Here is a 23,837-nt window from a genome sequence, read left to right on the forward strand (position 1 = left end):
TTATTATATTGCAGTTATTTTAGCTATTGTGAGCACTCTGAGCTCTTTGAATATAGCACTATGGTCGTCTTATTTTGGAAATAAAGAGTAAATATTTCACTCAGAACTATAGCAGATATTCAAATGACTAGACCAGATGAATTGTATTTGCATATTATCTCTATGTTGCTGAAAAAGTGTTGTAAATGAATTCAGCACCATGGTGTTAGGGGACTAGAAAGAGAAACTTGGGAAATGATAGATTATCATCAAGGTAAAGGTACATGTTCCCCAGGTGGGGGATTTTACCTATTCTAGCTTTTATTATCATTTGGATAGCGTTCTATTTATTGCACGAGTTCAGAAGTTTTAATTGGGTATGTCATGTTCCAAAGACAAAAGAAATGCCTAATTCACTCTAACAAACTTGTTAGTCACTGCTTATACCAAGAGGATTTCTACTCTATAGAGAATAATATTGTTTTCTTTTTCTTTGTTGATAAACCAAAGTTTTATACTGACCTACAACAACCAACTATTCTTAAAGCAAAATCATGTCAGGCTAACACAGCTATTTATCCTTTTAGCTTTGTGCATTCTGTTTTACCCTGTTTTTATTCTTTGAGAAATATTATATCCAAAAAATAATTAAGTAAGAGAGTGTTAATTAAATTTATCACAGCAACATATCTGGTAAGAAAAAAATATTTATAGATTTGTGGTTTATTTCAATATAGTTATTTTTTTTCTTTTAAAGTTGATGTGTTGCCTGTTTTCTGTTCGATCAAAAAGGTTTTAATAGTTGTCAAATGCATTGCCAGTGTAGGAATGATATGTAGAAACAAGCTCACCTATTTACCTGGGAGCCTATTTGTTATGAAGTCCCAGTTTTTTTTCTGGAAAAGTGATTTCGGTGATTTACCCTGCCCAGTACATGATCTTTCAAAAGCGGGGGCCAGGGACCTGTTAAAGTTTCAGTCTACCCTAATTCTGTTACTGTTTGCTTTGTTCAGCAATCACTCTGATCCTCCTGGCAGGGAACATGATCCAGAGAACAAAACTAGTAGTGACTGTGTAGATAAAAAGGCAATGAATTCTGCTTTTAAGGCAAAGGGGGAATAGTCTACAAAAGAATGAAAATAGGAATGAAAGTGTAGCATCGTTAACCTGCAGATCTATTGTACCTTTGAAAATCTAACACTGTAGGAGAAAAAAAAGGGTGACACTACGAAGATACATAATTGTGTGACTGAGAAAATCTTGAAAGAGGTCACCATTCAGATACTGACCAAATACTTGACAAGAAAATAGACTACATTATTCATAGATGAGAAACCATGGGAGCCTTATCTTTAAAATGACAGGATAGTGGTTCAGCAGAATGTGAGGTGCCATAATCTATTATTTATTCTCTACCAGAACAACTTCTTAGATATGGTGAAGATGATGGGGTCAAGAAGAGTACTCCAGAGAAGAATGGGAAAGAAATGTCAGAACAGACATTACAGAAGGTAGTCTAATCTTTAAGATATTGAGCTGAGCAAGTTAAATCGGAATTTTAACATAAAGGATTATATTTTAAAACGAGGGCTCATGAATTTAAACCTTGTGTGAATCCTTAATTTAAATTCATAACTCAAAATCATTGGCTTGCCAAAATGGGTTAAAAAAAAAAAATCAATGTGTGCGAAATAAATGTGGAAGCACTTGTGCTTCTGTTGACAGGTATTGAAAATATTTCCAAAGACGAAATGAAGAGAATGAAAACAATAGAAATTATCAAAATTTAGACTGTATGTACTTATTAGTTATAACTGAGTGGTTTAAGTTTAAAATGGTTCAGTGATGAGAGTCGCTATGCTACACTTCACCAAGCATGATCTGCCATCGCGGAACTGAAAAAAAAAAAAAGACACATGGTTTTGAGTCCCACATAGTAAAATGGTAATATGCTTATAATTTTAATTTTAAACTTGAAAATGTACATGTCTCATCTCATTTTAGATAAAAATCAATCAAAACCTAATCTACAGCTTTCCATGTGTTAATCAGAACACCCTTGTAAACCCTGTAGTCATTATGCAGCATACCTAGTACAATGTTGTTTAAAAATCGTAACATTTATCTTAACAATTTTATACTTAATTCACATTTTTGTGTATAAATACATTACTAGGTTCAATTAAGTGGGCTCCATTGTATTTTACCACTTTCTATTATTGTTTACAGAAAACGCTTTTTAAATAGGTATATTCTTCTACCTGATTGTCATTTTGGTTACACTTGGATTGTTTTGCTTCTAACAAATTCATAATACTTAGATCAAGCTAGAAATAAGCAAATATGTAAACAAAAATATTAATGTAGCTGCTTATGTTTCTTGCACCTGTGAATTGATTTGTAGGAAATGTAGTGATTTACAGGAGATGATGTGATGCCCTGTACTGCTAACGCTTGCCATATGGTCAGATAACAAAGGCTGTCATCTCATTATTACTGAGTGACACACATCAGGCTAACATAATAACACAGAGACTAGGAAATGCTCACGTTCATTTATCTTAAGGTAAAGTGAGTAATTTAAAATAATCTATGCACCACCAGCTAGAATGTCATGCAGTGTTTATACTAGCTTATCTTGGTTTAAGAACAATATTTTTGTTTGCCAGGTTTTATTTAATTTTTATCTTTGCAGATATATAATACTAGGCTATTACTTACTGCCTTAGGGTAGAAACTCTAAAGAAATCCATTATTTAGTTCTAAATGCCAAAATTGTCTACGACCTTACTGGATGCAGAAATCTATTTTAATAACCAACAGGAATTCCTTTCATTGGACCATATGTCAAATTAGCATACTAATTCATCACTATTTTTATACTAACCTAATATAATTGTAAGGAGCCCTGATGGCTCAATGGTTAAGTGCTCAGCCACTACAAAAGATCAGCAGTTTGAATCTACCACCCATTCCATGGAAGAAAAGATCTGGTGATCTGCTCCTGGAAAGATTACAGCCTAGGAAACCCTTTTGGGCAGTTGTACTCTGCCCTATAGGGTAGCTATGAGTTGAAATCAACTCGAAGGCACATAACAACAACAATGCAATTGTAAGATAATTTAACTCCTTAGAATTGAGCTTTCTTATTTTAAAAGAATGTTTATGAAACTCAGTCAAAATGGATTTAAAAGATAGTAACAAGATGAAAACAATATTGCACCTAGTAGAAATACATAAGATATTTTGTAAATGATGTAGTAATATTTCACACTTCACAATGCCAAGGGTTTTGTTTTAATTTTAAATACAGCCATCTCTTTGGTAAATTATTTTAAATGTTCAGTACTGGAGTAAAAGTATGTATGTGTTTGAGTTGATTTACTGTACTCAAACAAAATGACTTTAACAGCTCTCCAGATTTCCATTCTCAGATACACACTGAAATTTTTTCTTTCTATTTTTGTAAGTTTAAAATCAGTTTAACAATTTGTGAAAGTGTACCTTGAATAACACTTGAATAGGTGCTATGAACTTTTTCTTCAGAGCCTTTAGAAGGAGTGTCGGTGTTTTGATATTTGTCTTCCTTTTTAAATTTTATTAAATAAAAATCATCTTGACCATTTTTTTGATTAAACCTGGATTTACAATGTGCATTTAACAGACTTTAAACCACAGACGTTGTCAATTGTATGTAAAACTTCCATGAGTTGTGTCTCAACTTAAGTGGATTTTAGTCAAAGGAAGAAAAAGTGCTAACTTTTGTAATTCACATCTCAAATTCAAGATGTTACATTTGTTCATAACATGTTTTATTTTAATCCAAAAGTATAAAGTAGATTTAATGGCTAGTTTTGCTCAAGTAATTATATTTTAGCCTAAGTAATTTTATTAAGTATCCATTAAGATTAATAATATGAGCACTAATAATAATGGAGTTGTTTAGTACTTACTATCTGCTACAAATTGTGGTGTGTTATCACATTTAATACAACAAACCTCAAGGTTGGTATTACTATTTCCTTTTCACAGATGAGGAAACTGAAGCTAAAATAGATGAATTATTTTTCCAGATATAGCAACCTGAATTGGGAGTGAGATCCAGACCTGACTCAAAAGACTATTTTCCCTAGACCACACTGTTCCTTATTAATATTTTATATCACCACTGTCAAAATCATTTTTCAAATATTATAATTGGTTGTTTGCACAAGATACATTAAAAACATGCAGTCTATCTCGTCCACTTCATTCTGGAAATTAACATGCTAACACATTTTAAAATCTATTTATGAAAAGTATACTGTTTTGAGTGGCGATTAAACACTCAACTGAGGCAAACTAAAGAGAGTATAGCAAGGTGATATTCCTTATTGTTTGTAGGATTTTTTACTAAATGAAGAGTAAAATTTGGAGATATAGTGATTAGGAAGAGGCAAAGTGGATTCAGCCAGAGTTCATGTTTTCTTGAACACTGTTTTTGTCACACTAACTAGCTTTACAATAAAGTATTTTCATGGAGAAGAAATTGTAGACTCTTTCACAGAGAGTCTTGGATTCAGAGGACTGCAGTACTCTGGTACAAACTTCTCCCCATACCTCTACTCTAGGCTCAGAGCAGACCATTTGAGAACATAGGTCCGTCCAAACCAAACCAAACCTGTTGCCGTTGAGTGACTCAGACTTGTTGTGACCCTATAGGACAGAGTAGAAGTGCCCCCATTGGGTTTCCAAGGACAGCTGGTGGATTCAAACAGCTGACCTTTTGGTTAGCAGCTGTAGCTTCTAACCACTGTGCCACCAGAGCTCCATAGGTCCCATAGTAGATGAGTATATCATACTGTGAGATAGACGTGATTAAAATTAGGTGCAGTTCTTCATAGTGTGTTGGGGAATATCCCTGTCCCCAGGACAGGACATCTAATCAATAAATAACTGTTGAATTAAATGAATGAAGAGCTTGGACTCACAAGAACAGTAGGGGAGATGGATAGGTAAATCAGAGGTAACTTAAATTTAAATTTTGGAAACAACTTGTATCTTCATCATCATAAGTAATCCTCTCTGTAAACTGGAGAATGTTAAGAATATGCAGTTTCATCTTGTATATTTCTGGAATATTATGGTTTTAAATCATTGGTTGTCAATACATCAGAAACGTTCCCTTCTGTGAAGAATTTTGTTTTAAATGTAAATGTTTTAATCCATATAGTTTTTCAGTCCTTTAGAGGTGGATACTTTAGAAGTATTTTTTATTCTTCTTGGTATATTTATATATACATTTTAATTCTTCTGATAATATTTTGATAAATGCATTGCTCTTGATAGCTTAGTTTATTTCAGGTTTACTTAACTATATATATTGGGGGAGCTCAAAATTACATGTGAAGATGAAGCTACTTTTGCTCTTTATTTACATATCTTTTGTAAATCCATTGCAAACCAGTAAAAAAAAGAGTCCCTCATTTCACAATAATTGAACACTCCTTGTATTTTCTTTCTTGACCCAATTCTTTGTTCATTTTCCATATATATCTGGATAAATCTTCTTCCTCAAATGGCCTATAGAATAGTGGGAGGGGCACGAAATTCTGAATTTGAATCCTAGCTCAAACCAGGAAAGGTTTACATCTGTGTGGTACTTAAGTTTTCAGAGCCTCCATTTCCTCTTCTGGCAAGATAATTATTGGCTCTACTCACTGCAACAAGTATTTAAGGTGATTAAAAGAGAACATGTTTATGAAACTATTTTGTGAATGGTAAGATATACTTTACAAACAGTAGTTGTAGTTATTAATTGTTGAAGGCCTGAATCAAATATCAAGTCCTCCATGAAATTTTTGTACTTCTGGAGTTAAAACTAATTCCCCTTTTCTTGGTGCTGAGATTTATGGTACTTAGAGCATGTCCTTACCTAGATTTATTTATAAAATGTATGTCCTTCCAAATAGTTTTTGAAATTCCTTAATGTCAAGCATTGTATGTTGCCATTTCTATGACCTGCACATGGACATTACTTATTGAATTAAATTAAAATGTGCTAATTATAGGAAACCATGAAATTATTGTAATTAGAAATTGCTAAACCTTTTTTTTTTTTTTTTTTGGTAAAAAAGTTCCTTTATTGTTTAAACTAAGGACTGCGTGGTTACTAAAATTACATTTTTCTAATTTAGAAAAAGGCAGTCTTAGTAGATTCATTGGTATAAATCAGTTTTTCATATGATTACTGGAGATTGAAGAAAATTTATTTTATTAATACAGTTTCTTTAGGTATCCATTTTTAGACATTTTGTGTAACTTGTTTTTCTCTGAAAATATATCTTCACAATGGATAGAGTACATAGCCAAAACACTTATGATCCCACAAAACTCTGTGAGTTTATTAGCATACTTAGAGTTCTGTGTTGCTTTGTTTAGAATATTTACCATCTTCCCTTTATTCAATAGATGTTTTATTGTGTTTTAGAATGTATTCATCTGCACCGTCTTGGAATTATTTAGAAATTAAGTATTTTCAATTTTTGTACTTTGGCTAAATGTAATTTTATTTTCATAAGCTAGAAATATAATAAATAAAAATACAATAAATCATGGCTTTGGATTTTTAAAATAATAAATTCAACTCATTTATTTAGGTAATTGAATTGGAAAATCGGCTAAAATCTTTTGAGAAAAGCTCAAGAAAATTAAAAGAAGGGAATAAAAAATTAATGAAAGAAAATGATTTCCTGAAATCCCTCTTAAAACAGCACCAAGAAGATGCAGAAACGAGAGAAAAAGAGCTAGAACAGCTACGGAAAGGGAGTGGAGAAGTAGAAAAAGAGAAAACTGAACTTCAAGTGAAAATCGGTGAGCTGGAGAGAGAAGTCACTTCCTTAAGGAGACAAGTGGCAGAAACTAATGAGTTCAGAAATGAAAATGAAGAGGTGATAAATTCAACGGAAAAATCGCAGCATTCAGCAGACAAAGCTAACTCTGAGATGGCCACAACTGAAGTGAGATCCGGGCAGTACAGTTATAAGACAACCACTACCAAGGTTAAATTTAAAGCTGCCAAGAAAAAGTGCTCTGTGGGTCGCCACCACACTGTTCTCAATCACTCCATCAAGGTTATGAGCAACGTGTTTGAGAACCTCAGTAAGGACGGCTGGGAGGATGTGAGTGAAAGCAGGTAAGGCTCTCATTAACTCAGCTCTGTGGTGGGGACACTGTGCGTATGTAAAGCACTGGCAAATGGAGATTGAATTTCAACTACTGTCGATTTGGTATTCAGAAAAAATACTGTCAGATCCTTTGAAATATCTTGGGAGGTCTTGTTCTGAGCTTATTGACTGAAATTTGCATGCAAAATTAGCCACAACTGCACGAGTATTTGAATAGGTGCCAGGAAACCCAAAAGAAGGCAATGCTTGATTTCTTCCAGTGATGCTATTTTCATGCAGTCATGAGGCTTGAAATTGACAGTTTGGCAGGTTGATTTAATTTGCTGGCCCTTTGCATATTCACCACTGACAGCTAAGGATTCCCCGGCAAGCCTACTAAGTCGGTTTAGTTATCTTGTGACATGCCGACCTGGGAGGAGAAACATTTTTCCCCCTTAATTTAGTTAGATAAATTTTGAATGACCCATTTCAGCTTGTTACCAGATGTCTACAAGCTGTTTAACATCCTTTAAATTAAGAACCATCTTCGCTAATTATTTCACGTATGTATTATGCAAAGCCATTGTACTAACTTTAATTGAATGGTGGTTAAAATTAGTTCTTTAAAGTTACAACTCTACAGATTCCTGATCTTAAGTTATATAACCCCTAGTGAATAGCAACAGGAGAATACTAAAAATCTATATTTCTTTCTCTTACACCTGGCTACACATTCATATACACACTTGAAGCACATCAGTGAAACCACAAAATCAAATGGAAGATAGAATGCCTCTTTTAAACCTAGACAACCGGGAAGTTCAGTGTTGCCAGAATTGATAAGACAAATTGTCCAATTTGCCATAATTTTAAAAATTCTGTCTTGTTTTATTATAATGGCATGCATTTCATTTTATTTACTCTAGGTTTGTTTGTTTTTAATCCCCAATAATGGTTCTGTTTTACATTTGGGATGTCTCTAGATAGTTTTCTTAATCACATAGAACTGAAAATTGTCTTAAAATGTGATTCTTAAACTTGTTTGCTATTAGAATCACTTTGTGATTTTACAGAGGAGCCCTGGAGGCACAGTTGGTAGGTGCTAAGCTGCTAAGCAAAGGGTCCGTGGTTCAAACCCACCAGCCACTCCTTGGGAGAAAGATGTAGCAATCTGCCTCTGTACAGATTTACAGCCTCGAACACCATATGGAGCAGTTCTGGTCTGTCCTGTGGGGTCACTATGAGTTGTAATCGACTCAACAGCAATAGGATTTTTGGGGAGTTTGATTTTGTAAAAAATTACAAAGCCCAAGCCACACTCCAGACCAATTAAATCACTATCTCTGGAGGTGGGATACAGGCTTCAGGACATTTTGGAGCTCCCCAGGTGACTCCAATGTGCAGACAAGCTTGGGAACCACTGTCTTGATCATGGCATCAGGCCCCCTGTCCTCAGGCTGGTTAAGAAACTCAAAAGACAAATCTATGAAGGAAAGGAAGAAGAGCCAAATCTGCATTCCTATCCCCTGTACCTCTTTCCAGGTTCCTTTTCCCTGCCCTTAAAAGCTTCAGAGATAAAATCCTTTTTAACTAAAAACCCAGTAAGCATTTCTTGGTATCTTTTTTTTTCAAGGAAGTTCTAGTTTCAGCCACTTGGTGATACCACACTCTGACTCTGTAACATAGCGGTGCAGTTTACACTTTGCGAGTGCGTATGTTGAATAAATCCATGAAAGGTAAAACTAATTTCATCATATTAGTGCATATGCCCAAGTTTACATATTTGGGGAGTTGAATCACATGGTATCTCCTAAAATTTAGAAATGTCATTCAAGTTATTTAGCAGTGAAACTCGATTTTACACTGTGAGGATTTAGTGTTACATTTCCTGCCTGACAGAACACTCTCAGGAATCATTGAACTGCAGAGAATTCTCAAACAGTTAGAAATTCCAGAGTGGAGCTCCAGGGACTGCAGAACATCCTATTTCTTTTAGCTTTTCATAGTCTGAAATATAAGAAAGTTACATGGTTACTGGGAAACATTGAACTTAGTCATATATCTAGAATATGGTATTATATAGTTATACTTTATTGATATTTATTCCCCATATTTGAATGATGTTAAAAAAGAACATGCGGCATCTCCTGTCTGGAGGAGGGATGGGAGGGTAGAGAGGATTGGAAGCTGGCAAAATTGTCACGAAAGGAGAGACTGAAAGGGCTGACTCATTAGGGGGAGAGCAAGTGGGAGTATGGAGTAAGGTGTATATAAACTTATATGTGACAGACTGACTTGATTTGTAAACGTTCACTTGAAGCTCAATAAAAATTAAAAAAAAAAAGAACATGCATACTCAGTAAGGCATAATAATCAGAAAAAGTTGTTTATACCTTGTAGAAGAAAAATAGAATTCCAGTATCCTAGCAAATTTAAAGAAAACGTGAAATTTATAGGGCAAAGCACAGAAATTGGGATTTATTTATTAAGTAGATTATAATTTCTCCATCCATTTCCTTTCATCATTAAATTCTTTAAGTCCCTGGTCACTTTCCCCAAACACATCATAAACATTTATGATTCTGTGCCTTTGATTCCATCTGACTTAGGAAATCTCTTTCTCCCTACAAGTGCACTTATTCTCATTCAAAATTTAGTGTAATTTTAAAAGACACTGATGCACCTTAACCTCTCTAATTTTTGCTTCAGGAATATTATGCCATTTTAACCTTTCTAAAGTCTGCAACCTTAGCCCTGAAGCCTTTTCCATCTTTCTTCTATTTTCAGTTATGAAGGAATATATTCACTTACATAACCAGCTTTTGTAAACAACTGGTTCCAACTCTGCTGTTATTTAGAGTACGTGCAGACATGGAATTTTCAGCTAGACTGCCTTTGTTCAAATCCTGCCTCTAACATTTTCTAGCTGTGTGACCATGGCACATTATTTGACCTGTCTGTGCCTCAATTTCCTCATTTTTTGTATTGTGATAACTTTAACTAGGGTTGCTATTTTTATATTTATTATTTTTTGACATATTCAGTGTACTGCTACTTCCTGAGTCAATTCTGGTCATTTACGTTTTTCTACAATGTTACAATTTCTTTCATACTGATAAACCATCAATTTTTATTTAACATCAATATTCTACCAAGGAAAATTCATATTTACAACGTTTTAGACAAACAGGAAAGGGGAATAGAATGCAAAGACAGATAAACAATAATAATAGAACAACTAAGCAAGTAGATTCTGGTATTCTGATCCAGACAAATCGAATTCCAGGATATTGAAATAACTTGTGGATTTGATCAACTGTTATTGATTTTTGAAGGAGAGCCTAAGTGGTACAATAACATGGGAGACAGATAAATGAAGTTCTGATATTTAAAAGTAGGAAGGAGAGTAATTCTATAGCTGGTGATTTTGTTTTGCTTTTCAGTTTTATTTTGGTAAAATATAGGTAATAAAAAGATGGCTATTTTAACCATTTTTAAGTGTTCAGTGTCATTAATTACATTCACCATGTTGTGCTACCATTATCGCTGTTCATTTCCAAAAGTTTTACATCACCCTAAATAGAAACTCAGTACCCGTTCACAGCTACCCCATTCCCTCCTCCTCTCAGCCCCTGGTAACCACTAATACACTTTTTGTCTGTATGGATTTTCCTATTCTCAATGTTCTATGTGAATCAGATCATAAAATATTTGTTATTTTCTATTTGACATTTCACTGAGAATACCATTTTCAAGGTTCAGTCATGCCATAGCAAGTATCAGAATTGCATTTCTCTTTATGGCTAAATAATATTTCATTATATACAGGCAGTCCCCAGGTTATGAACAAGATCTGTTCCTCAGTGTATCTCCAACTCGAATTTGTGCGTAACTCAGAACAGGTGCATATGGTTCTTATTTAGCCTTACTTTAGTAAATAGGAAGAAAAGAAAGGCTTCCAGCCTTTCCCATGATTGAAAAGCTGCACATGCAGCAAGTGAAGGTGACTGTGATGTAAAATTTGTTGCAGAGTAGGGATTGGTTCAAGCATTTCCAAGTGGGGGCAAATTTACATAACATTAAAGGGCAGGTACAGGTTGTAAGTCGGACCTGTGTAACCCGGGACCTACTGTACCACACTTTCTGTATCTATCTGTTGATGGTATAGTTAGTGATTTTAAATCAGTTTTTTATAAGATTCTAGGACATTGTAAAGCAACAGTTTGTGAACATTTATTAAAGGAAGCAGTGATTTCTCAAAACCAGCATGGGTTCTTCAAGGGAAATTCCTATCAGACTAACCTATTTCTTTTTTGGACATGATTACACTAAATACAGTACATCTGAATTTCAGCAGAGTATGTTATCAAATTTGTGGATAACATGATGTTGAAAGGAATGGAAAATAATTTAGAAAACAAAATCAAGATCCCCCAAAATCTCAGTAGACTGGGAAGATAAAGTTTTGCAGAAGACTATAGGGTTTTTTACTTGGCTATGAAATGTGAATTGTTCAACTATAGGATGGGAGAAATATGTGGCTTTGCAATGGTGTATATACAGATATTTTAGAAGGTTAGTTAAATTCTGTGAGTCTACAGTACAATGTATATGCCAGGAAAGCTCACACAATTTTAGTCTGCATCTACCAGGAGTTCTACTAAGTACTTGTCATAGTACACTTGGAATATGAAATACAGTTCTGAACATGACACTCTAAGAAGTAATCAAGATAAGCTGGAGCAGGAATTACCAGGCTTGTGAAACATCTTAAAAGCATACATATTGGGACATTAAAAAAATCTAGGGATGTCTTTTCTTACAGAACTCTTGAGGAGACTATTGAAAGATTATATGTTTGGAAGAGGAATTGGACTGACATATGTGTTCCCAAAGAATCATTGCTGGGGAGTTGATTCCAATTCATAGTGACTCTGTAGGACAGAGTAGAACTTCCCCATAGGGTTTCCAAGGCTGTAAATCTTTACTGAAGCAGACTGCCACATCATTCTCCCACGGAGCTGCTGGTGGGTTTGATCTGCCAACCTTTTGGTTAGAAGCCAAGCGCTTAACCACCATACCACCAGGGCTCCTTTTGTATATTCCACTAAGCCTAAATACTTCTGATCTCCCTTCCTTGCTTAAGTTTTTCTCTATTAACATACTATATGTCTTACTCATTCTTATTTAGTATCTGCCTCCCCTCCCCACGAGAATGAAATTCTACATGATGGCAGAGTTTTTATCCCCTTGATTCACGTACCGCTCTTTCCCTACTGCCCAGAACAATGCCTGGTAGCTAGTTGCTGTTTAACAAGTATTTTATTGAATAATGAATCACCAAAAGGGATGGAACTGGAATTAGTGGCTCAGAGCCTCAATGGGATTCAGATTTTGTCATAGGCTAAAAGAATACTTTCTCTTAGAAATGTTAGAACTTTCTGGCCTAGCTCAGGAAGTAACGAGCACCTCAACCGGGGAAATGTTCAAGTGTGTACTTCCTGAGTTTACACTGGGTGAGAGTGCCATAGCAATGATGCCAGTGACCATTTGATACTAAATAACCTATTTGGTCTTTTGATGGGGCTTTATAATTTTGCAAAATATATTTAGACTAAATTTTCTTATTAATATTGAGAACCAATAAATGCCCAAATTAAACTTACCACTTTATCTACGATACGTGCTATAATATATTTGGTCTTGAACTTAAAAGAGGTATATTTAACTACTTATATTCTTGGCTTTTATCTCCTTCCCTTTTTTCCTGAAGTAGTGATTCTGAAACACATACCTCTCAAAATTTGGGGACAATTATTATAGAAACATCTCAGAAAATACGTCCTACAGAAGAAGGAAGAGACCAGAAACAAACTGATCAAGCAGGAGACAACGAAACACAAGGAAAAGAAATAATACAAATATATTCAAATATAAATGGAAAGACGTCAAAGGTATATATATGATAGTTTTGCTTAGTTATAATCTGCTCCTAAATTTATCTTATGCTTTATAATTTAATATTGCCAGTGACTTAACCTGAATCCTTAAAAATTAAGTCCTGTTGAAATGTACAGGGTGAAAATAAATATTCATTTTTTAATAACTTTCAATACCAATTTGTTATAATTTTTCACACAAATAAAAATGTAAACAGATGTTAAACAAATAAATGTAAATCTTAAGGGGTTTAAATCTCAGCAAAAAAAGTGGCAGTAAGCTCATTATTGTTTTCAGGTTACGAAATACACAAAGGGAAGAAACTTGTTTTTACATTAGCCTTTTTCATGATGAAGTTTAGTCTAAAATTTTAAATTACTGTTTTTGACCTAATGCTCCAATGTATTTAATACTTTGAAAATATGATATTCCAATTCAAGTTACTCAGTTCGTCTTACCACTTCTACATCAAGTCACTAAAAGGTTTACCTACTCAGCATGAATAAGTGAAAACTGAAAGAAAGCATACTTTATTTTGTCCTAAAAAATCAAGAATCTTTTTGAAATAATAGGATTCTTTTAAAAACAATTAAAAAAAATTTTAAAGTTCAGACCACGAATTATATATTACATGTCTGTTGATTGATCAACTAAAAAATAGAGTTTTTATAGAAATCTGTTTTGCCACTTCCTATTTGGTTGATAATTTTATTCAGTTGCAGTCACTTAGGTGCAGCTTAATGAGTTTCTAAATAAAAGCAACTCGTATAGTTTCATTCATGTAATAAGAGAGTACATTATAAATTACTTTCATTAGGTCTGTGCAAACAGTTTTGGTAGCATTCTCGCCTTGCACGTGGGAAACTCTGATTCAATTCCCGGCTAATGTACCTCATGCATGGCCAATATCTGTCTGTCAGTGGAGGCTCGTGTCTTGCTATGATGCGGAACAGGTTTCATTGGAGCTTCCAGACTAAGATGGACCAGGAAGAAATATCTTATGGTCTACTTCCTAAAATCGGCCGATGAAAATGCTGTGGCTCACAGTGGTTCTGTTGGCAGAAATGATCATGGGGATCGTACAGGATGGGGCAGCACTTTAATCTATGTTCATGGGATTACCATGAGTCAGGGCCTGACTCCATAGCAACCAACAACGTGTGCGTTGTTGGGAGTCAAAAAATAAATGTTGACCAAGTTGTAGCACGAGAATTTTTAGTCAGAAATGCTACTGGAAATATTAGCCCAGTTCTTTTTATTTTAGGTCCAGTTAATCTGACACCAAGTCTGGTGGCTAATAATGGTAATTCATTTGACAGTTCTGTTTGCATCATTCTACAGTGCCTAATACATGTTTGGCACTTAATACAAATTTAATCTTAATGAAACAAACATTTTTTTTAACGTGTCTTATTTGCTAGTTCTGCACACAAGTTCAAATAAGGCATTTAAAAATATTCTGAGAAATGAAAGATTTTATGATTTTATAATTGCTGAAACTAAAGGAAAACCCTCACTTAGATAAGGGCTTCTGGTACACTTATTAATAAACCATGCTTATTCATTAGATGAGTCGGAATCGATTAGAGCCGTATCTTACAGAAATAGTATCATTTATGTATCCATCAACGTAAACTTGTCACTTATTATCAAAGTAGCACTAGTTTAAATTTATTTTTTCCTTTCATTTTTACTATAATTGTTCTGAAATTGGGATCTTTGAAAAAAGTTCTTTTTTTAATAAGAAATGGTTTTCTAGGTTGATCACATTATCTGTTTCCCAGCCAATATATTTGTAAACATGAACATATTTTATTGCTAGAATTTATAGTATTTTTAAAACATTCCCATTTAAAATTTTGTTTTGGGGAAGCTTTTTTAAATTGGTGAAACGCTTTTTTAAATGGGTGAAACGTTTTTGGAACAAAAGTCAGCATTGCTTTTTTTTGTCTACCCTCAGCGTACTGATTGTCATGAGGAAAACTTAAAGCTTTGAGGAGAGTTAATTATCATGACACATTATTTTATCTTCGTCAGAAGGGATTTATCAGTCTACATACAACAGAAAACAGTATTTGAGAAAAGGAACTAGACTCACAGATAATAAATTGTTAAGTGTTCATATTTTATTTTTATTGCTGTTGTCTTATTTCTATTTTTTAAACTGTCCCTAGGTTAAATTCTTTTGGGTTGACTTTGTTTCTGTACATTCTGCCTGCTAGGTCAACTTCAATGGATAAATTAGGTTTGTTTGTGAGTTCTGGGGATCAATTATAGAATTTTGTTGCCTAGGTGTTTTTTAATTCTGCATTAATAAATATATATTAAGTAAACAAACAAAAACCTGTTGCCATAGAGTGGATTCTGACTCATAGTGACCTTATAGGACAGAGTAGAACTGCCCCATAGAGTTTCAAAGGAGTGGCTGGTGGATTCGAACTGCTGACTTTTGGTTAGCAGCCAGAGCTCTTAACCACTGTGCCACCAGGGCTCCATTTTAAGTAAAGAGAGATTATTTATTATGTTGGTTCGCTTGAATTAATTATTGAAAATAACCCAGTTTCTGTGAAACTTTCATATTCAGGATTCTTTTCATTACAATGCCAAAAAACCGACTTTCCAAAAGAAGAATAGTAAAATGCAAAAGAGTTCACATACGACAGTTCCTAACAGAGGTAAGAATACATAAGAAATTAACAATATGGCTTTTTAAATTTAACGCGATATTAAAAATATTATCCACATTATTTTATATAGTTAACAGAGAAAAATGGAAAAGTAAAACTGCCCAGAAATCATGTAGCAATATGATTTTATTACGAGAACGGATTGTATCTTTGCAACAACAAAACAGTATACTTCAGAATGCCAAAAAAACTGCTGACTTGTCGGTTAAAGAATATAAAGAAATCAACGAAAAGCTCCTTCATCAGCAACAAATATCTGATCAGAGATTTCAGACAAGCCGGCAGACAATAAAGGTAAATAGAACTTTAAAGATAAATTATAATAGACTATGTTATAAAAGTGGATAATTTGTTTTGCATGTGTTGTTTAGTTCACATTTGTGTTATTCAAACATGCCTGTGAATTAAAAAAAAATTTCTGGACATCGCTACCTAATTTTATTTGCATAAGTACTAGACTTCTTTGGTAAAGGACATAATTTTAGGACAACTTGCATGAGGGAAGGAACTCCAAAAAAAGACAAGTACTTCACTAGCATTCCTTTGTCAATTAATTTTTCTCTTCTTAACATTTTTGTGTGTTCTTTATTTATTTGGTGTTATATCTTAGTTTTTAAACTCAAGTTCCATAAATGCAGTTAGCTTACTAATTTGCTCATGTCTAAAACCACTTATGATTATAAATTACATTATTAAACTAGTAATTTCCTGAGTTCCTCTTTGGAAATACTAGTTTAAAATGTGAAGATTTTAACATAAATATCGTAAGTTTTACAGTAACCTATCTGTGATTATTTTACTCAACTCAATTGACTTTTCTGCAACAATTTTTGCCACATTATACCTTAGCCCTGACTATCATAATTTAATCTTAAAACAAATGAAAAAGATAGCATTGTTTGTTCCTTAAATTGTCACTATTAAGGGTATTTTCTTCTAAAAAGAACAATTCATTGGAGATTTGTTTTATACAGAAAAGTTCTTTCCATTAGAATATTTTAAGTCACTTTCACACATAATTTTAAATTACACTTACATTCTCTACTTCTGTTGTCTAGTGCTTTGATTCAAACAGTATTAAGAAATGTTTTAGCTATAAAGGATTAGTGTTCTAGTAAAAATTGTGTTTGGGCTTCATTCCCGGAGTAGTCTTATACCCAAACCTAACTCAAGTTCCAAACTTACATTGGAGGTTTGAGAATTTCATAGGCTTAACCAACTATCATCTAGTCGATTTCAAATCATTGTGACCATGTGTACAACAGAATGAAACCCTGCTCAGTCCTGCACCATCCTCACAATCATTGCTATGTTTGAGCCCATCGTTGCAGCAACTGTATCTGTCCATCTCCTTGAGGGTCCTCCTCTTTTTTGCAGACCCTTTACCAAAAGTGATGTCCTTCTCCAGGGACTAGTCCTTCCTGATAACATGTCCAAAGTACCTGAGATGAAGTCTCGCCATCCTTGCTTCTAAGGAGCTTTCTGGCTGTAATTCTTCTAAGACAGATTAGTTTGTTCCCCTGGCAGTCCCTCGTACGTTCAGTATTCTTCACCAACACCATCTTTCAAAGGCATCAGTTCTTCTTTGGTCTTCCTTATTTATTGTCCAGCTTTTGCAAGCATATGAGGCAACTGAAAATACTATGGCTTGGGCAAGGTGCACCTTAGTCCTCAAAGTGACATCTTTGCTTTCCAATACTTCAAAGAGGTCTTTTGCAGCAGATTTGTGTAATGCAATATGTTGTTTGATTTCCTGATTGCCGCTTCCATGGGCATCGATTGTGGATCCAAGTAAAATGAAGTCCTTGACAACTTCGTTATTTTCTCTGTTTATCATGATGTTAATTATTGGTCTAGCTGTGAGGATTTTTGTTTTCTTTATAGTGAGGCATAATCCATACTACATCGGTAAGTGCTTCAAGTCCTCTTCACTTTCAGCAAGCAAGGCTGTGTCAGTCACATATCACACATTCTTAATGAGTCTTCCTTCAGTCCTGATGCCCTGTTCTTCTTCATATAATCCAGCTTCTGCAATTAGTTGCTCAGCATACAGATCAAATAAGATGGTAAAAGGATGCAACCCAGACACACATCTTTTCTGATTTCAAACCACTTAGCATGCCCTTATTCTGTTCAAATGACAGCCTCTAGGTCTATGTGCAGGTTCCTCATGAGCACAACCAAGTTTTCTGGAATTCCCATTCTTCACAACATCATTCACAATTTGTTATGATCCACACAGTCAAATGCCTTTCCATAGTCAACAAAACACAGATAAATATATTTCTGATATTTTCTGCTTTCAGCCAAGATCCATCCAACATCAGCAATGATATCCCTCGTTCCACATGCTCTTCTGAATTTGGCTTGAATTTCTGACAGTTCCATATCAGGTCTAGGAACATCTAATATTAAAGAAAATACTCTGAAAATGAAAAGAATAAAAATTTAAAAATTTCCATTTGAAGAATGGATGTAAACTCAAATAAATAAAACTAGTGATTGGCTAGAATAAAACTTCAGTTGTACATTCTATACATATAGAAAAATAACCAATGTAATTAGGTAAATTTCAAATTATCTATTGATAAAGTTGCATGTTGGCATTTAAAAATAACCCCCCAAATTATACAGAGACAAATTTTCTTTAGTCAATACACTTTAATATAGTTCTTGTAGACTCAAGCATTGCAGGTAGAACTCTGGATATAAGATTTTAAGATTCTGAATGCTCGTTTACTGAGAAATTTTGCAGCGTATTCAACTCAAGGATTTGCTAAGCCCTGGTGGCACAGTGGTTAAGTGTTCAGCTGCTAACTGAAAGTTTGGTTATTAAAACCCAACAGTGGCTTAGTAGGAGAAAGATGTGGCGGTCTGCTTCCGTGAAGATTACAGCCTTGGAAACCATATTGGGCACTTCTACTCTGTCCTGTGTTGTTAGTTGCTGTTCTTAGGTGCTGTCGAGTCAGTTCTGACTCATAGCAATCCCATGTACGAGAAAACAAAACTAGCCCAAACCTGTGCCATCCTCAAAATCATTGTTATGTTTGAGCCCATTGTTGCAGCCACTGTGCCAGTCCATCTCGTAGAGGATCTTCCTCTTTTTCACTGACCCTCTACTTTACCAAGCATGATGTCCTTCCCCAGGGACTGATCCCTCCTGATAACATTATGTGAGACGAAGTCTGGCTATCCTCGCTTCCAAGGAGCAATCTGGCTGTATTTCTTCAAGACAGACTAGTTTGTTCTTCTGGCAGTCCATGGTATATTCAGTATTCTTCGCTAACACCGTAATTCAAAGGCATTGATTCTTCTTTTGTCTTCCTTATTCGTTGTCCAGCTTTCACATGCATATGTGGCGATTGAAAATATCATGGGTTGTGTCAGGTGCACCTTAGTCCTCAAAGTAACATCTTTGCTTTTCAACACTTTAAAGAAGTCTTTTGCAGTAGATTTGCCCAATGCAATACATCCTTTGATTTCATGACCACTACTTCCATGTGCATTGATTGTGGATTCAAGTAAAATGAAATCCTTGACATTATCAATCTTTTCACCATTTATCATGATGTCACTTATTGATTCAGCTGTGAGGATTTTTGTTTTCTTTATGTTGAGGTGTAATTCATACTCAAGGCTGTATTCTTTGATCTTCATCAGTAAGTGCTTCAAGTCCTCTTCACTTTCAGCAAGCAAGGTTGTGTCGTCCACATATTGCAAGTTGTTAATGAGTCTTCCATTGCAGGGGTGATCACGTATCAAATCTCAGCAGCAAAGCGATCACAGCATTACATGTCTGCCAAAACACTGAGAATCATAGCCCAGCCAAGTTGACACACAATCTTAACCATCACACAAATGGAAGAAATGATAAAGAGTTGAACAACAGATTTCAAAGGGCAGCTCGAGAAGACAAAGTATTATAATGACATGTGCAGAGACCTGGAGATAGAAAACCAAAAGGGAAGAACACGCCCAGCATTTCTCAAGCCAAAAGAACTGAAGAAAAAATTTAACCCTGGAGTTGCAGTTTTGATGGATTCTATGGGGAAAACATTAAATGACACAGGAAGCATCAAAAGAAGATGACAGGAATACACAGAGTCACTATACCAAAAAGAATTGGTCGATGTTCAGCCGTGTCACGAGGTAGCATATGATCAAGAACCTATGGTACTGGAGGAAGAGGTCCAAGCTACACTGAAGGCATTGGTGAAAAACAAGGCTCCAGGAATTGACAGAATACCAACTGAGATGTTTCAGCAAATGGATGCAGTGCTGGAAGCGGCAAGAATTTAGAGGACATTTGCCTGGCCAGCTGACCGGTAGAGGTCCATATTTTACTCCAAAGAAAGGTGAGCCAACAGAATGCAGAAATTATCAAACAAATTATTAATAGCACACAGAAGTAAAATGCTGCTGAAGATCATTCAAAAGCAGCTGTGGTAATACATCAACAGGGAACTGCCAGAAATTCAGGCCAGATACAGGGATATCATTGCTGATGTACGATTGATCTTGGCTGAAAGCAGAGAATACCAGAAAGATGTTTACCTGTGTTTCATTGAGTACACAAAGGCATTTGACTGTGTAGATCATAACAAATTATGGATAACATTGCAACGAATGGGAATTCCAGAACACTTATTTTCATGAGGAGCATGTACATAGATCAAGAGGCAGTCATTTGAACAGAACAAGGGGATAGTGTGTGGTTTAAAGTCAAGAAGGGTGTGTGTCAGGGTTGTAACCTTTCACCATACTTAGTCTGTATGCTGAGCAAATAATCTAAGAAGCTGGACTATATGAATAAGGGCATCAAAATTGGAGGAAGACTCATTCACAACGTGCATTATTCAGATGACACAATCTTGCTTGCTGTAAGTGAAGAGGACTTGAAGCACTTACTGATGAAGATCAAAGATCACAACCTTCGCTATGAGTTGCACCTCAACGTAAAAACAACAAAAATCCTCACAACTGGACCAATAATCAACATCATGATGAATGGAGAAAATAACGAAGTTGTCAAGGGTTTCTTTTTACTTGGATCACACAGTCAACACCCATGGAAGCAGCAGTCAGGAAATCAAAGGACACATTGCATTGGGCAAATTTGCTGCAAAAGATCTCTTTAAAGTGTTGAAAAGCAAACACTGTCACCTTGAAGATGAAGGTGAGCCTGACCCAAGTCATAATATTTTCAATTGCCTCACATGCATGCAAAAGCTGGACAATAAGTGAGGAAGACCAAAGAAGAATTGATGCCTTTGAATTACGGTGTTGGCAAATAATATTGAATATGCCACAGACTGCACAAAGAACGAACAAATCTATCTTGGAGGACAAACAGCCAGAATGCTCATTAGAAGCGAGGATGGGGAGGACTATGTCTCACATACTTCGGACATGTTATCAGGAGGGATTAGTCCCTGGCAAATGATACCATGCTTGGTAAAGTAGAGGGTCAGTGAAGAAGAGGAAGACCCTCAACAAGATGGCTTGCCAAAGTGGCTGCAATAATGGGCTCAAGCCTAATAACGATGGCGCAGGACTGCGCAGTTTTTCATTCTGTTCTACCTAGGGCCACTATGAATTGGAACCGACTTAATGGCACATAACAAAACAACACCACCCTCTGTAAGTCAGAGCTTAGCCCTGGGGATAGAGCAGTGAAATATGAGCAGGGAATGTTCCCATCCTCATGTTATTAGTCTTCTGTTTAAGCAGAGATAGACAGTAAACACATAAATAAATGAGATAATTTCAAATAGTAAAAGTTATTTTAAATAAAATAGAAAGGGGCACTGGGATGGAATTTATTAGGGTGCTGGTCCTCCTTTAGCTTAGGCTCTGGCTCACTCTACAAGGAGACTTTTAACAATGGTATAGCTTGAATGCTGTTCAAATTATGACTGGAGATATTAGATCAATTTTATAAACATACTATTATTTCCATCTTTTATACTAGTTCCTCAGGATGCTTAACTCTGAACTCCAGTAGCACTGTCATTTCTCACAAAAAAGAAAAAAAAATCAATGTTACAGTTCGTTTCTACACACATGTACACGTACATAATTCTTTTTTTGTTGTTATACTGTTTTCAATGTAGTTTGTGTTTTGTTGTTGTTAGTTGCTGTTGATTCCGGTTCATGGCGACCCCATGTGTTTAGAAGAATTGAATTCATCTTTATTAGCTCAAGGTGTGTCATCATGGAGCGTATTAAAAAAGCATGTAACAAGTAACCTTAATTCTAACACAGGGCTTTCAAAATGTTTGAAAGAATGATGTCCTTACAAATTAACAAGAGAGTGATGAATGCCCAGTAGAAAAATGTACATAGGGAATGAGTTGACAGTTTTTAAAAGTATAGATAGAAATGACCCATTTTCATAAATTCAGTAAAAAGTAACTCATAGTCATTGTGCTTGAAAAATGCAAATAAAATTAACAATGAAGTATAGTTAGATTGGGAAAGAATAAAAAGACTAGTAAGGCCCAGCATTGACGAGTTTGTATGTGGAAACAATTACTCACACATTCTGTTAGTAGGAAAGTATTTGCTACAAGTTTTAGTGAGATAATTGAGGAATATTGATTAAAATGTTAGCTATATACATACACTTCGACCCAGTAGTTTAATATTTAGAATGTCATTATCTAAAGAAAACAATCAGATAGGGTCACAGAGATGCGTGAACAAGAATATTCACAACTGTGTTGCTTTATAACTGCAACAATTTGGAAATAACCCAAATGTACTTAATTTATTCTGATATATTGTGTGGTGTGTGTGGAGGGGGAACGCTGGTGGTGCAGTGTTTAAGAGCTTCGGGTGCTAACCAAAAGGTTGGCAGTTTGAGTCTACTAGGCACTCCCTGGAATCTCTATGGGGCAGTTGTACTCTGTGCTCTGGGGTCTCTATGAGTCAGAATCAACTTGACAACAATGGGTTTGGTTTTTTTTGGGGTGTGCATGTGTATTTATTCCTGTAATATGTAGAAAGATGTCCAGGATGGACTTCATAACAATTGGTATAATGAGACCTGTAGTATAAATATCTGTGTTACATAGTTAATAGATTCATGTTTATATATTCATGTTTGGAAGATATTCACCAGGTTATTTACGCATATTAAATCCTGATTAAAACATACTGTTTAATAAATTGCTGAGCTTTCAGAAAGCAGAGGGAATCTTCAAGGATGTACTGCCCCCATCTCAACCAACAAAGAACAAACTCTGACCTAGGATAGATAAGTAATAAGCAACAGAAGGAACAGAGATACCCAAATAGTACATGCTACAGCGGTACTGCAGTCCGTGAGCTAGATAATAAATCTTACATCAGCAGCATTCGGAACCTGAACCAAAGATTCAGCATTAATCCAGGACCGTGTTGAAGGTACAGAGTGGTCATACTAATTGCCCTAGCCCCTGGCAGAAAGGAACATAAATCCACTCTGGAGAAAAGTGTCTTCAATTTTAAGCCTACAAGATGTCCAAGCAAATATGAACTTGCAACTAAAGGTCACCACGTCCATGCAGAAGCAAGCCCAGTGGGCAAGTTTTTTTTGAGTCTCCCCTTTAATTGAGCATGCAGTACTTCAAAGAGCCCTCTGCTCACAGCTTCTTTGGGCCCAAAGTCAAAATTTTATCTTCTGCTCCCACAAGTCCTGATGCTACTGACTCTGCTGGCCCCAGCCTGGAGCACTACCACACCTTCAGTCACATACTCACCGCTCTTCAGTCACCTCCAGGATTTGAGAACCAGAGCATTTCCCTTTCTTATATTCCCAGCTCTACATTTAAAAGAATATTTGATATTATATTTTGTCTAGAATTTCAGTGTGATAGATAGGATTTTCAGGTTATATAGTCTGCGAAATTGCCAGTCTTCACATCTTTATATATCATGTTCCCAAATCTTTAACTGTACTGTCTGTAAGTTGTGGCATCCAGAATTGAGCAAAATATTAAAAATATTCTTGAGTGAAGAGTACAACAGGTGTATTACAGCCTATAAATCTCTAGGTGAACTTTTAGCTGCTGCGTTCTTCTTTTTCTAAATGAATTATTGAAAG

General features: G+C 35.2%; 1 protein-coding gene across 5 annotated transcripts in view; it reads left to right on the forward strand.

The window, feature by feature from the left end:
- CNTLN (centlein) overlaps positions 1 to 23,837 on the forward strand; it is a 249,024-nt gene that overhangs the window by 153,491 nt on the left and 71,696 nt on the right. For 3 of the 5 annotated variants that reach the window (XM_049895239.1, XM_049895237.1, XM_049895234.1), the window contains 5 exons: positions 1,399 to 1,490; positions 6,618 to 7,153; positions 12,898 to 13,078; positions 15,649 to 15,739; positions 15,822 to 16,045. In XM_049895239.1, the coding sequence (XP_049751196.1) occupies positions 1,399 to 1,490; positions 6,618 to 7,153; positions 12,898 to 13,078; positions 15,649 to 15,739; positions 15,822 to 16,045 (1,124 nt within the window). The remainder of the gene's footprint in view (positions 1 to 1,398; positions 1,491 to 6,617; positions 7,154 to 12,897; positions 13,079 to 15,648; positions 15,740 to 15,821; positions 16,046 to 23,837) is intronic. The other 2 variants (XM_049895236.1, XM_049895238.1) reach the window with 2 other exon arrangements.

The sequence above is a fragment of the Elephas maximus genome, chromosome 9, assembly GCF_024166365.1.
Source record: "Elephas maximus indicus isolate mEleMax1 chromosome 9, mEleMax1 primary haplotype, whole genome shotgun sequence".
Classification (NCBI taxonomy): Eukaryota; Metazoa; Chordata; class Mammalia; order Proboscidea; family Elephantidae; genus Elephas; species Elephas maximus.